The 14,785-nt window shown below is 34.8% G+C and overlaps 1 protein-coding gene across 3 annotated transcripts in view; it reads left to right on the top strand.

Annotated features, from left to right (window-relative positions):
• NAA15 (N-alpha-acetyltransferase 15, NatA auxiliary subunit) overlaps positions 1 to 14,785 on the top strand; it is a 68,757-nt gene that overhangs the window by 23,639 nt on the left and 30,333 nt on the right. For 2 of the 3 annotated variants that reach the window (XM_045552259.1, XM_045552258.1), the window contains exons 5-11: positions 1,099 to 1,233; positions 2,428 to 2,581; positions 7,158 to 7,277; positions 8,852 to 8,947; positions 9,316 to 9,422; positions 11,121 to 11,193; positions 13,789 to 13,958. In XM_045552259.1, the coding sequence (XP_045408215.1) occupies positions 1,099 to 1,233; positions 2,428 to 2,581; positions 7,158 to 7,277; positions 8,852 to 8,947; positions 9,316 to 9,422; positions 11,121 to 11,193; positions 13,789 to 13,958 (855 nt within the window). The remainder of the gene's footprint in view (positions 1 to 1,098; positions 1,234 to 2,427; positions 2,582 to 7,157; positions 7,278 to 8,851; positions 8,948 to 9,315; positions 9,423 to 11,120; positions 11,194 to 13,788; positions 13,959 to 14,785) is intronic. The other variant, XM_045552261.1, reaches the window with a different exon arrangement.

Below are 14,785 nucleotides of genomic sequence, written 5' to 3'. Positions count from 1 at the left end.
AACTTCATTGAATGCGTTTTTCCTCCTGTCATAGTAGGTTGTCTTTACCATTGGAATAATCAGATCTTTAAAGTAAGTTACTTTACCATGAGGCAGATTTGTATTAATGTGTAGGGTTCATTTAATCAATTTGATAAAAATTAACATTAATACTCAAAAACACAATGCCTTTGTCTAGTATTAACACACAGCCCAAACCTTTACTACCCACATTTTTCTGGAAAGCAAATTTCTTTATTTTACATCCAGTGAGACCAATATATTTTTGTAGCTTCAATTTTGATCCTTAAATCAGCCTTGGATCTATTTAGTTCCTCTCTCACGTTCTGTCGTGTCTTTTATTTATTTATTTATTTTTTTTTTATGGTAGTACTTACTGAATTGTTTTCTATGTATATCTTAACTCTAATGTTCGTCACTATTTTTTTAAGAATTCTTGAATAATTTTTTTCCTTTGTACTATATTTTCCATCCTGTCTCTTCTCTTGAAGTAAATAGATCAGGAAATAAAGAAGGATATCTGGTCTTAAGTGTTTAATAAGTAAATTATCAGATTATATTAGCGGTTTCTTTGTGCTTCTTTTTTTTTTTTTTTTTTGGTTTGTTTGTTTGTTTAAGAAATATGGTCTCAGTCACCCAGGCTGCAGTGCCGTGGTACAGTCATAGTACCACTTGAACTTGAACTTGCCATCACTTGAACTACTGGGCTCAAGTGATCCTCCTGTCTCAGCCTCCCAAGTAGCTAGGACTACAGGCCATAGCCACCACACCCAGCTAATTGTTTTCAGTTTTTTTTCTTTTTTTGAGATCGGTCTTACTATGTTACCCAGGTTGGTGTCAAAATCCTGGCCTCAACTGATCCTTCTGCCTCAGCCTCCCAAGTTGCTCGGATTACAGATATGAGCCACCACATCCACATGTTGTGCTTCTTAACAAATATTTCTTTATAAAGCTACAAAACAAGGATGTTTGAAACTATTTTTTATTATCATTCCTAGCATTGTGGTGCAATAATTTAATACGATCTTGAAAGGAGCATTTGCTTTTTAACTGTAAGCCTAAGAGAAAGTGGTTTTTTTTTTTTTTGTCCTTTTAAAGGAAACGAGATATCAATTACTTCAGCTTCGACCTGCACAGAGAGCATCATGGATAGGTTATGCTATCGCTTACCATTTATTAGAAGATTATGAAATGGCAGCAAAAATTTTAGAAGAATTTAGGAAAACACAACAGGTAATAATCAGGAGCCATTTTACTAGGTCTAATTCTAACTAAAAGAAAGAAGTGTACATAGTCTGGCTAACTTTTTATTTTGAAATCGTTTCCAACTTAACAGAAAAGTTGTAAGAACAGTACAAAGAACTCCAACAGAGGAGTTCACTCACATTACCTAATTGCTAGTGTTTGACACATTTGCTTCAAAATCTCTGTATCTATTTATCTATTTAAATTTTTTACCTTAAACATATTTTAGAGTAATTGCAGGTATCATGAACTTGTACCCCTAAATCTTTCAGTGTGTATTTTCTAAAAGTAACTGTATAGTTGCCAGTTCTGTGTATAGTATTATACCTATAGACTATCAAAATAGGAAATTTAACAGTCATAAACTATCGCTAATCTATAGCCCACATTCAGAATTTATTAATTGTCCTAGTTTCTATCCTTTCTAGTAATTTTTTTTCCACTCCAGGATCCATTTTAGAATCATACTTTGCATTTAAGTCACGTTTAATCTGGAACAGTTTTGAAAAGTTCATCTGGATTTCATGACATAGATGTTTTTGAAGGGTATAGGGCTGTGCTTGTAGAATGTCCCTTAATTTGGATTTGTCAGATGTTTCTTCATTATTAGATATAGTTATACAGTTTTGGCAGGAAACCACAGAAGTGATGTTGGGTCCTTCTTGGTTCATTACATCAAGAGGCACATGACATTTGTTTGTTCCATTTCATTACTTGGTCAAGGTGGTATTTGCAACTGTAAATTTGTTTTTCTCTGTGTGTTTAATACACGATTTGAGACTGAATAACTCGTTCCTCATCAAATTTTCACTACTAGTTTTAGCATTCATTATTATGATTCTTGCCTGAATCAACTATTACTATGGTAGTTGCAAAATGGTGATTCCCTAACTCTATCATTCCTTTTAGATTTATTTGGCATTTTACTGTTATATAAGAGCTTTCCCTTCTTCCCCATTTATTTATTATATGCAAGGACTTATGGTTTATTCTTTTATTCAATGTATTATAAGTTAATATTATCATAATTTACTTCATAGATATTTAGGAATTTATTTTAAAAATTAGTTTTGTCATTCACATGTTATCCTTTGACTTCTTACATATTTGTCAGTGTTGTGAACAATTTTCTCATAGGAAAATAAAATTCTTACTGTTAATAATCCTTATATCTGTATACAGACATCCCCTGATAAGGTGGATTATGAATATAGTGAACTACTTTTATATCAGAATCAAGTTCTTCGGGAAGCAGGTCTTTATAGAGAAGCCTTGGAACATCTTTGTACCTATGAAAAGCAGATTTGTGATAAACTTGCTGTAGAAGAAACCAAAGGTATTTTTAAAAGATTGTTATTTATTCTCATATTTAATTGTGACAAAGAACAAGGCTGAAAATTATCTGGTTCCTGGTGACAATTGCATGTAATTCAGCTTGATGATAGGAAAACTTTCTTACCTATGTACTTTGATTAATTTTTTTTTTTTTTTTTTTGTTTGAGACAGAGTCTCACTCTGTTGCCCAGGCTAGAGTGAGTGCCGTGGCATCAGCCTAGCTCACAGCAACCTCAAACTCCTGGGCTTAAGCGATCCTCCTGCCTCAGCCTCCCCAGTAGCTGGGACTACAGGCATGCGCCACCATGCCCGGCTAATTTTTTCTATATATATTTTTTTAGTTGGCCAGATAATTTCTTTCTATTTTTAGTAGAGACGGGGTCTCACTCTTGCTCAGGCTGGTCTCGAACTCCTGACCTCGAGCGATCCACCCGCCTCGGCCTCCCAGAGTGCTAGGATTACAGGCGTGAGCCACCACGCCCGGCCTGTACTTTGATTAATTTGTGATGTGGGAAAATATACATTTAAACAGTGGATATTGTTGATGTAGTAGAAAATAAATTATGAACAATAAAGTCATTGAAAGAAACGACTCAGTATAACATTCTTTCTTTAAATAAAGTATCTTTGTATTGAAAATATTACAGGGTTTGATCAAAACACAAGAGACAGTTACTTAGTTTTATAAGATGAAGGATTAAATTTCTTAAAAACAGTTTGTTAGAAAACTATGTAATGTGTGCCAGATTTCTTTATTGCAGTACTATATGTTGATAAACCAGGCTTTACTAAAATACATTTAGGGTATTCCTGCATGTCTTTAGAATTAATCTTTGAGGACATAGAAAAGATATGAATTCTGGAAGGAAAAGAGACCAGAAATTTGGGTTCATATGTGTGGATTGTGATAAGAGAGGTAGATCTCTAAATAAATGACTATAACACTGCCATTTATTAGGGGGCTGAGAAAAAGGAGTATTAACAGTTGTAGAAGTTAAGGAAGTGATTTATAGAAAATTGAAGAAGAATAGCAAGTAATTGAAAAGACAAGTCATTTTTTAAAATTGCCTTCTGAAAATGCTGCTTTGTCCTTGGTAATCTAGGGAACTGAATTTTTTTCTTTCTTTCCTTTTTTTTTTTTTTTTTTGAGACAGAGTCTTACTCTGTTACCCAGGCCATAGTGCTCTGGTGTCAGCCTAGCTCACAACAACCTCAAACTTCTGGGTTCAAGCAATCTTCCTGCCTCAGCTTCAGCCTCGGTGTCAGTCTTAGTGTCCTGAGTAGCTGGGACTGTAGGCACACCCCACCATGCCTGGCTAATTTTTTCTATTTTTTTAGTAGAGATGAGGTGTCACTCTTGCCCAGACTGGTTTCGAACTCCTGACCTCAAGCAATCCTCCTGCCTCAGCCTCCCAGAGTGCTATGATTATAGGCGGAAGCCATGGCACCCAGCCTGAATTTTTCTGGTTTTTAAATTCCTTTGGCTCACCTTGAAGTTGAACATTAGAAAAGTATAGTACATATCTGTGTGCATAAAAAGTATAGCCATTATTTGCCAGATGAAAGAGAATAATGCTACTCACAAGAAAAACTGGTAGTTTAAGGCTCCTAGAGCTCAGTTGTGAACTGTACATCCAGGATAACCCTCTTTCATTTGAATTAGTCATCTCTTAGTAGTCTGTTAATTATAAAGGGAGGAGATTTCTGACCTAATGGGAAAGATCACAAGTCTGGAAAAAACTAGTTTGGGTTCTTTCTTTGGCTGCTATGTTAGCTATATGACCAGGGGCAAGGCTTGGTTTCTTTTTTTTTTTTTTTTTGAGACAGAGTGTCACTTTGTTGCCCGGGCTAGAGTGAGTGCCGTGGCATCAGCCTAGCTCACAGCAACCTCAGACTCCTGGGCTTAAGTGATCCTACTGCCTCAGCCTCCCGAGTAGCTGGGGCTACAGGCATGAGCCACCATGCCCGGCTAATTTTTTTGTATATATATATTTTTAGTTGGCCAGATAATTTCCTTCTATTTTTAGTAGAGACGGGGTCTCACTCTTGCTCAGGCTGGTCTCGAACTCCTGACCTCGAGCGATCCACCCGCCTCGGCCTCCCAGAGCTAGGATTACAGGCGTGAGCCACCGCGCCCGGCCAAGGCTTGGTTTCTTTATGGAAATACATGACAAATCATTTCATTTGATTCTTTTGATAACTTTATTAGTGAGGAACAATGGCAGATAGGTCCAATTAGGTAAGAACTGAGAATTGACCAATGAATTTTAGCAATTTGGAAGTCATTGGTGAGGTTAACAAAAGCACTTTCTAAGCATTTGGTAGGAGGGTGGTAAAAACCCAAACATCAAGTCAATTTGAGTGAGATTGGAAGTAGAGGAATTGAAGATAGGAAGCATACATAACTAACACAAGGACTTTTACTGTAAAGGAAGCAAATGAAGTGGTGGTAGATGAAATGGGATACAGGCTCAAGAGAAGGTTTTTTTCTAACATGTTTGTGCTGACTGGGGAATGATCCAATAGAGTCATAATATTTGGTATAGTAGGATAAATTGAAGGATTAATCTTAGAGAAGAGCATGATAGTTCATTCACAGTAACAAGAGTTGGATAAGTAAATGTGTAGAGATAGTGATTATATGGGAGTTCTAAATGCTTCCATTTTCTACATGAGATAGGAAACAAGGCCATCAGTTCATTCCACAAAATATCTATTGAATACCTGCTTTGAGTTAGGTGTGGAGTACAGGGTATATAAAAAGAATAGATGAGAACTGAGGGTAGAATCAATCTTTGGAAATTCTAGCAATCTTCAGAAATTGAAGATAGTGTTGCTGGTGGTGTTAGTTGTGGGGAGATGAAGTGGTCAAGGTCACTTGGGAACTTCCTGGAGTGGATGAGTGGGCATAGTTAGGCAAAATGTTTTATTGTTTTTAACACCTGTTCCTCCCACACAGAAAAGGTGGGAGAATATTAAGGGAAGTAAATGAAGTAAATGAGGATGGATACAGTGCAGGGAGGAGTAAAGTTGCATGCTGTTTTTTTCTTTATTATTTTTGTAAGAAACAAGATCTCACTATGTCTCAGGCTGTACTTGAACAACTGGGCTCAACCAGTCCTTCCCCTTTAGCCTCCCAAGTAGCTGAGACTGTAGGTGTGTGCCACCATGCCCCACTGCAGGTTATTTTCTATGTTTTTAGTGAAGTTGGCTTTTGATTAGCATAGACCAGGCTTTGTTAACCTTGGCAATGTTGACATTTTAGGCCTGAGTTGTTGAGGTTGAAGATCTCTTCTGTGCACCGTAGGATGTTTGGCAGCATTCCTAGTTTCTACTTATTAGATATTAATAATGTCCACCAACCCTGCTGTGACAAACAAAATGTCTTTGAATATTGCCAAATGTCCTCTGGGTGGCAAAAGTGTGCCTGATTTGAGAACCATTGGTACAGAGGTTAAGAATATGGGCTTTTTCAGCTAACGTGCTTCTGTTCAAATCCTATCTCTAACACTATCTGAAAGACTCTTACTTAGCAAGTTTACTTAAGTTCTCTCTGCTTTAAAATGATGAAAATAGTAACCTATCTCATAGAGTTCTGAAAATTGAATTAGTTAATGTGTGTGAAGCATTTAAAAGTCGCTGGCACATAATAAGTGCTAAGTTAAGTATTCATTTTTATCATCAGATGGTGCAACAGAGAGTGAAGGTGCAAGGATGAAGTGGTTTGAAAGTAATTCCTTTGATGAAGGGAAAGCATGTTAAGGATATAAAAAAGGGATCTTGAATAGTGTTTGAAGCCTCTGTGGCTTTGGAGCTGATGTATTTCTAGTGAAACCGCTGTCTCTTTCTATTCATCTGAATTGTGTCCTTCCATGAGAAAGTATAGAACAAATAAAGTATTGGAATGATCCAGGTTTTTAAATTGGTAGGGTAAACAAGGGAGCCTAGGTCTTGAGATTTATTTTGATACCTGGGGTTTGCTAATGTCATTCAGGGATGTGATTGGTCATGCAGCCCAGGGAAAGCAAGCAATGCATCTACAAGTTGCTGATGGGCCTGAAGAAAAGGAAATGATTTTTCTCTGCGATTGAATGGTAGGATTAGTGAGACAGGAAGGAGAAAGAAAAGAAAGTTAAGTGTAAAGTAGGATGCTTATTTGGTTGTTGGGAGAGATAAAAAGGCAAAGATTATTAGGTGGTTTTGAATGTGGGGAGATTATGGGCTGCTACAGCAGAATTGTTTTGTAATTGATTAAGGAATCATGAAGTTAGGATATTGGATTGGGTTGTTAGTTTGACTGTTGAAGATATCAGGAAAAATTGATGAGTAGATGATGCTTGATGACAGTGTGTTCAGTGAAGGTGGCCTGGAGGAAAAGGATGGCATTTCTAAATAATGTAACTTCAGAAAAGAAGGGGGCAGTAAAATAACTTGATAAACAAGGGAACTGTGAACTCAGGATACCAGATCCATCCACTTCCCAACATTGATTTATAATGAGGTTTTAAGAGAAAGTTTGAGGAAAAGTTAAAATTAGAAGGTTATTCTCCAATATTTAAGTTTTTTCTTTTAAACAGGGGAACTTCTGTTGCAACTGTGTCGTTTGGAAGATGCTGCGGATGTTTATAGAGGGTTACAAGAGAGAAATCCTGAAAACTGGGCCTATTACAAAGGCTTAGAAAAAGCACTCAAGCCAGGTAGTATTGTTTAAAACTGATTTTCTAAATTTTAATTGCTGATTTTGTTAATACATATTTTATTAACTCATTGAAAAGCACAACTAGAAAAACGGTTAAGAATTGGTTCAAACTCTGAATACTAAAGTACATTTGCAAACTTTTGTCTTCGACTACAAATTCATAGAAATGGTTGAGAAAAGAATTTTAGAGACAACTTTAGAAAAAATTCACAAATGCATGGTAGCATCAAAAACATGAAAGGGAAAGTTCCACTGACAGAAATGGAGATATCTCCCTAAAGGAAAGAAGCAAGCATAATCTTTGCTAAACTCTGACTGCAGCGATGACCTGCCAAGGTCACATGAATGTAGCCATGCTGAATGAGCAGCACTGTTCCTTTGTGGGAAGAGGGGTTAAATTTCCATCACTAAAATAAACTTGGGTCCAGAGACTCTCTGTGTGCCCACACTTCCCCCAACCCCCGCATTACCCTCTCTAAATGGGGTCTACTTTTGAGCCATTGATATGCACAAGAGAAACCTCTCCGGGCAGATTACTTTGTAGCAAAGATTCTTAAGCTGTCATAGAAACACCAGCAAGAAATGGTTAATCATAACTACCTGCAAAAAAAGAGTAGAGATGTTATAAGAATCTAAAAATGAATAGAAGGAATTATAGCCATGAAACATGAATAGTTATGAAAAATACCAATTAAGAATATGCAAAATGAAAAACCTACTTATTGAAATAAAAATCTTAATAGACTGAATAGAAGAGAGGCCACAGCAGAGGAAAAATTAGTGAAGTGGAAGACTAAACCGAGGACAGCTCTCAATGTTTGCACTGAGAGTAAAAGATAAAATATAGAAGAAATATGGAAAAATGGAAGATAGGAAATATATTGAAAAGCTCCAGAATAAATCAGAGGAGAGGAGTTAGAGGGATGAAGCTACAGAAAGTAGAAGCAAAATATGGAAACATGATAACCAAAACTTTTTGAGAACTTAAAGGAGTTCTCAGATTTCGAAAGCCTACCTAACGCAGAACAGAATAAAGAAAATTATGTATTTTACATGGTTATTTTGAATAAGAAATATTGGAAAGAAATAGTCTGGCTAGGTTCAGTAGCTCACGCCTGTAATACTAATAATTTGGGAGGCTGAAGTAAGAGGATCACTTGAGGCCAGCAGTTTGAGATCAGCCTGGGCAAACATAAAGAGAGCCCATCTCTACAAAAAATGTTAAAAAATTAGTTGGGTGTGGTGGCACAACCCTGTAGTTCTGGCTACTCCAGTGGGTTAGGCAGCAGGGTCACTTGAGCACAGGGACACTTGCGTTCCAGGCTGCAGTGAGCTATGATCCCATCAGTGTACTCCAGCCTAGTTAACAGAGTGAGACTGTCTGTAAAAAAATTAAAAAAAAGAAAGAGATTCTAAAATGATTGTTTATTAGGGTGGTAGGATTATAAGTAATTTTCTTCTCATCTTTAAATTTTCTTTTTAATATTATAATTTTTATATACTTTGAAAAAATTGTAATTTGCCAGAAAAATGTACAGTTTATAATTACATATAAAATTTTTTCCTTTGCAGCTAATATGTTAGAAAGGCTAAAAATTTATGAGGAGGCCTGGACTAAATATCCCAGGGGACTGGTGCCAAGAAGGCTGCCATTAAACTTTTTATCTGGTAAGTGAGAATAATTGCAAAGGAATGAAAATGGTGCTATGATTTAAACTTTCTTTTCATGGGCTGGGCATGGACTCATGCCTGTAATCCCAGCACTTTGGGAGGCTGAGTCGGGAGGATCGCTTGAGTCCAGGAGTTCGAGACCAGCCTGGGCACCATAGGGAGACCTTGTCTCAACAACAACAAAAAAATTGTGAATAAAGTTTTCTCATCTTGGTTTTAAGTATGAGTATGCATACTAAGATTAGATGCATTGTTAGAGATGTCTGACAATTCAAGCAAATGTAAGTTACCAAATGTAAGTTAGTAAGTGTAAATTAGTAAATCTAGTTAGTAAATGTAAGCCAACAGGATTTTTCTCTTCCAAGGTGAGAAGTTTAAAGAATGTTTGGATAAGTTCCTAAGGATGAATTTCAGCAAGGGTTGCCCACCAGTCTTCAATACTTTGAGGTCATTATACAAAGATAAAGAAAAGGTAAAGTAAAATATGATGTTTTCTTTTGGCTATCATTTGCTCAGAATTTGGAATAAATGGTTGATTCTTGATTATCTGTGCACAATAGTACATGTTTTGTGAATCTGGTTTCAGTCTTCCTAGCTTGTTCTTTAAATGCTTCTAATGCCTCTTTCTTCCTTTTCATCTTCCTTTTCTCTTTAGCCCAGTAACTTAGTGCTTGTTTTCTGTCTTTTGTTTCTGCTATGTACTTTAATAAGTGTAGGTTATGAATAGTTGGTAAAGCAATGATTTCTCCAACGTTTTTTCTAATCCTCGTTCATGGTCAGAAGTCAAGTTCTGTCAGAAAAGTTTGTTTACTGTTCTAGTAAGTCAACTTACTTTTTAGGCTATGTTAACAATATTCAAGATGCTTGTTTAGAGGGTATTTTAATCTTAATTTAGATTAATTTGCTTGTAAGTACAGCATCATCAAGACGTGTTGATTAGATTTAAAAATCGGTTACATTAGAGAATCAGATGGAGCAAATTAAACATACTAAACACTTTAACCTGAGGCACATACTGTGCATTTACTTTCTGGTCTTTTGTTGAGAGGCCCAAGGTATGGGCTTTAATTGCTTTTTCACTTTTTTGCATAAATCACATCCATAAAATATCTATTATTTCCAGTTTGGGGAAAGTGAGAATTTGATGATTATGAAGGGGTCTTAAGTATGGAATCCTGTATTTTTATGATTTTCTTCTATTTATGGTTTTCTGATTTACACCTAAAGTGGTTTAAAATATCTACTTTATCTTTTGAGTTTTTCCATGGTATTCAATGTATAGAAACAGTTCTTTTTGTTCATATTTCTTAAGTTTGCATAATATTGAATTAAATTCTGCTATAATATTGAATTAGATTCTGCCATTATGATTATAAATGCAACTGATTCAAACAGATTTGGAAAAACAAAACTGGATCTTAGAAGCTACTTAGAAGACATGTAGCTCAACTTGTGGGAGGAAAACACGGGTGCACCAGAATAGCCTTGCTGCAACCATTCAGTTTAACTGTTGAGCCAGTTAAGTTGACGTCATTTAAGAGAACCTCTGTGGTAATAGAAATTTATTAAAGATGGATTAAGCAAAGAAGGGAATTCATAAAAAATATTCACAGATGTTTCAGGAAACCGGGAGCTAGTAGTATAGTTAAGATTTAGGAGAAGCCAGAACCTGGACAGCCACTTATTCTTCTGTACCTCAAACCCACCCACTGTTCTGTGTTTCAGTTTTACTAGTGTTTTCCCTGAGTTGTGAAACTGAGAGTTGAATACTATCATTTACTTATGATTTTCTCTTTATATAGCATTTAATTCTTGAGTCTTAAAGAGCAAATGCTAACTGCAGGTGCTAAATATATGATTTGAGATAAAAATGAATCAAGGTGTAAGTCATGTATAATATTGCCTCTCTTTCCTGATTTCTGGTTTAGCTGATGCTGTATTTTCTAGCAGGGAAAAGGAGTATACCAGTAAGTTTTTAGAAAGTTATGTCTTAATGCACACCTGCACAAATATATGATTCATTCAAAAGTTTTTATCCACAGGTTAAGGATTTATAAAGTGGTACATATAGGTTGATTTATTTAGTCCTTTAATAGAAAATAACACATTTTACACAAAAATAGTAACTATACTTTTTCTATTGAAGTATACTTGTGTGTTTGTACTCTAGGTGGCAATCATAGAAGAATTAGTAGTAGGTTATGAAACCTCTCTAAAAAGCTGCCGGTTATTTAACCCCAATGGTAAGTGCTAAAATTTTATGTTTTAAAAACATCTTGAAAATTGTAATACATTATGAAGTTCTTAACTATTATTAAGTTCTTCACTATTATTTAGGTAGGCAGTAAGCATAGCGCATTTAAATTTTTTTCCCACTAGTTTGTGCATTCTGTGATAATTTGGTTATAAGAGAATTACATTAGTTTATTGAAAAAAATTTTATGTAAAATTTAAAACATTTTTAGAAAACCAGATGTAATAATTTAATGATCCTCTGTTTACCCAGCACTCAGCTTCAATCATTTTTAATTCATGATCAAACTTATTTTTATCTATATCTTCACCTACTTTTTTTCTACTCCCATATTATTCTGAAGCACATTGCAAACATCACATTATTTTCATCCATGAATATTTCTAAAGATAAGGACTTAACAATACCTGAAAATTAAAGCTTAATATCAAAGATCCAGTCCTTGTTCACATTTGCAGTTATATTATAAATGACATATTTTTTTCCTTTCATTCCCTTTCTGAAGTTTGTTTGACTGAAGAGCCAGATAAAATTTATACTGAGTGTGGTTGGTGTCTCCTAAGTCTTTTTTAAAATCTATACATTTCTCATCCATCTCTTTTCCTACAATCTATTTGTTGAAGAAAATATTTTTTGTTGTTAGTTTTCCCAGTCTAGATTTTACTGAATGTACTCCATGTTTTCCTTAACACATTATTCCTTTGTCCTCAAAATGTCCTATAAATTTATTGTTTGATGTAGAGGTATGTTGTCTAGTATGATAGCCATTAGCCACAGTGGCTAATTAAAAATTTTTAAAGTAAAATAAAATATAAATTTCATCCCTCAGTTGCAGTAGCCACATTTCAAGTGTTGCTCAATAGCCATATAGATAAATAATGTTTACTATATTGGGCAGGGCAGATACAGAACATTTCCGTCATTGCAGAATCTTCTAATGGATAGGTCTGGCTAGAGGATTGATGAGACTTAATTTTTCTTTGTGGTTTTGCCTTTTTTTTTTTTTTAAGCATAAGAGCAATGAGCAAGAGTATTTTACAGGTGGTGGTGTGTTCTTCTATCAGCAGGCATATAGTGTTTGTTTTATACATTAACAACTGTTAGGCATTACCAGGTGGTGATATTCTATCATTATTATCTTAAAAGAGAAATTTCCCTAAATCTATCATCTGCTTACCTAATATCTCCATTTGTATAGGAAAAGCATGATAAATGTGTTTTTTTCCCTCCTCCTTCATACTTTTTTTTAAGTTATTTACCACTTTTCAAAATAATGAATTGGTTCAGTAACATCCTATAAGATAACAAATACATTTTTAGAAAGTATTATTATGAATTCATGGATTTAAGCATGTTTGATGTTTTAAATCTCATGTGGTTCCATTCTTTACATAACCATGGTAGCAGTTGATAGCTTCCTTGCTGTTTGATAAGACAAGATATTTGAGGTTATCTTGTATGCTGCCACTGCAGATCTATAATCAGTTTTTTTTCCAAGGAGTTCTGGTTCCTGTAGTGGGAAATCCCAGTGTGGGACCTGGGGTGCTCATTGCTATTGGGTTGGTCATTGTTTCTAGGTCTCAAATTAATTTTAATAGTACTTTAAAAAGGCATTACCATGGTTTCATTGGTTAATCATCATGATGTTCCTTTGATTATCAGCATTTTCCTACATATTTTACAAATGTGGAAGAGGTTCAGTGACATGCCCAAGAATATGCAGCACTTTTGTTGCAGATCTGTCAGATGGGGAGTTGGTGAGTTCCACTCCTATTGTTTGTCCACTGAGCCATCCTGCTTTTACTAGGGAAAAAAAAGCAATCCATTGCTTTCTTTGAAAGTAAATAACATTTCTCAGACTTAAGGAATTTGTATTAAAGAAGAATTTTTTAATGTGTGGATTGTATATTTAGCTTACACATTTTCTTGTGAGTATATTAAAATTAAATCATGAACTAAAATATAGAATAGAATTTTTTACTTATCTCATTTTTTGAGTATAGTTTTTATTCAGTATAAATTGTGCATTTTTGTATGTTTAGCATAATATTAAATTCAGTAGAATTTGATGATAATATAATCACCAAAATTCAAAATAACCACATCACAACTATATTTATATACAGTTTAGCACATTAGCTAGATACTCAATTGAGCAGTCAGGACTTTTATTTTTTTTTTAATCACACATTAGTGGAAAATTTCTTTTGAGTCCCCCCCCACCCTCATAAATAACATCCTGATGAGTACACTCTCATGGTTCTAGTACAGCTTGTCTTCCCCCCATCTATTTTGCTCTCCTTTTTAGGTAATTAATATATTTGATATTATTTATCTGCCATATTTGTTATATAAAGTTCTTATTATATGCAAGGCATTGTGCTTGAGCCTGTAAGAATACAGAACAGAAAACACGGTCCCTTCCAAAGATCTTACAGACTTAGAGGTTGTTTTATGCTTGTTACATAAATAAACTACCTTCCTTATTAATAAGTACTGAGATCATTTTGGGGGAGGTACTCTTAATATATGTAATGCCTAACATGGTTTCTTCCCTCTCTCTCCCTCCTCTTGCTTTTTAAAGATGATGGAAAGGAGGAGCCACCAACCACATTACTTTGGGTCCAGTACTATTTGGCACAACATTATGATAAAATTGGCCAGCCATCTATTGCTCTGGAATACATAAATATTGCTATTGAAAGTACACCGACGTTGATAGAACTCTTTCTTGTGAAAGCTAAAATCTATAAGGTAAAAATCTTTTCCCCCTTTTTTTGGTAAGGTAATGAGACTTGTCATAAATATTTTCCTATGTTTTATAGATTCTAAATGTAGGGAAAATGACATATTTGATGACTCAGGAAGCATGGAATAACTTATAGTACATTTCTTGGTCTGATTACTTTTAGACTTGCAGTGGTCATACTAATTTGATGCTTCATCTGTATCTATACATACATACATACAGTTACTCTTGGTTCATGTGGTTATTCTCTTGGGTTTTAGGAATAAGAGTTCAGGTGGTTCAATAGTAATTGTATTTGCTGTGCACTGGGTGTTTCTATTAACATTTGACTATGATAAAACATCAGCATCTGGTAATGTTAATGAAATGGAACTGTGAGGATTCTATTGTGAATTCTAAATTTATTATCTTTTTTGACTTCTCAACTCCTGGGCCATGCTTGAGAATCTCTATCATATGTTCCAGCATCATATTAAAATAAAATTGGCTTTTCCCTGTCTTATTGCAAATAAAATTTAGTAATCGAAGCTCTTGATGGAGTAATTGTAAACCAGTAATTTATTTAGCAAGAAAATAATGAAATTAAGTAATAGTCAGAAAGCACTTTTGAAAGTCAGGTTATGCTCATCCATTTTGTGCCTCTGCCAAATGGAGTAGTTAGTTGAGTTAGAATGAAGATCACTGGGTAATGTCTACTTATGGTCCTAATCAGTAATGTTTCCATGGTTCCTTTTGGGTAGAAATTTGGCCATCCATTTGCCTTTTATGACTTTTATAATGAATTATGTTGTTATGACTTAAAGATTTCCATTATTATTTATTCTTTGATTTA

This window comes from Lemur catta, chromosome 5 (genome assembly GCF_020740605.2).
Source record: "Lemur catta isolate mLemCat1 chromosome 5, mLemCat1.pri, whole genome shotgun sequence".
NCBI lineage: Eukaryota > Metazoa > Chordata > Mammalia > Primates > Lemuridae > Lemur > Lemur catta.
This window is presented reverse-complemented; position numbering and strand designations above follow the sequence as displayed.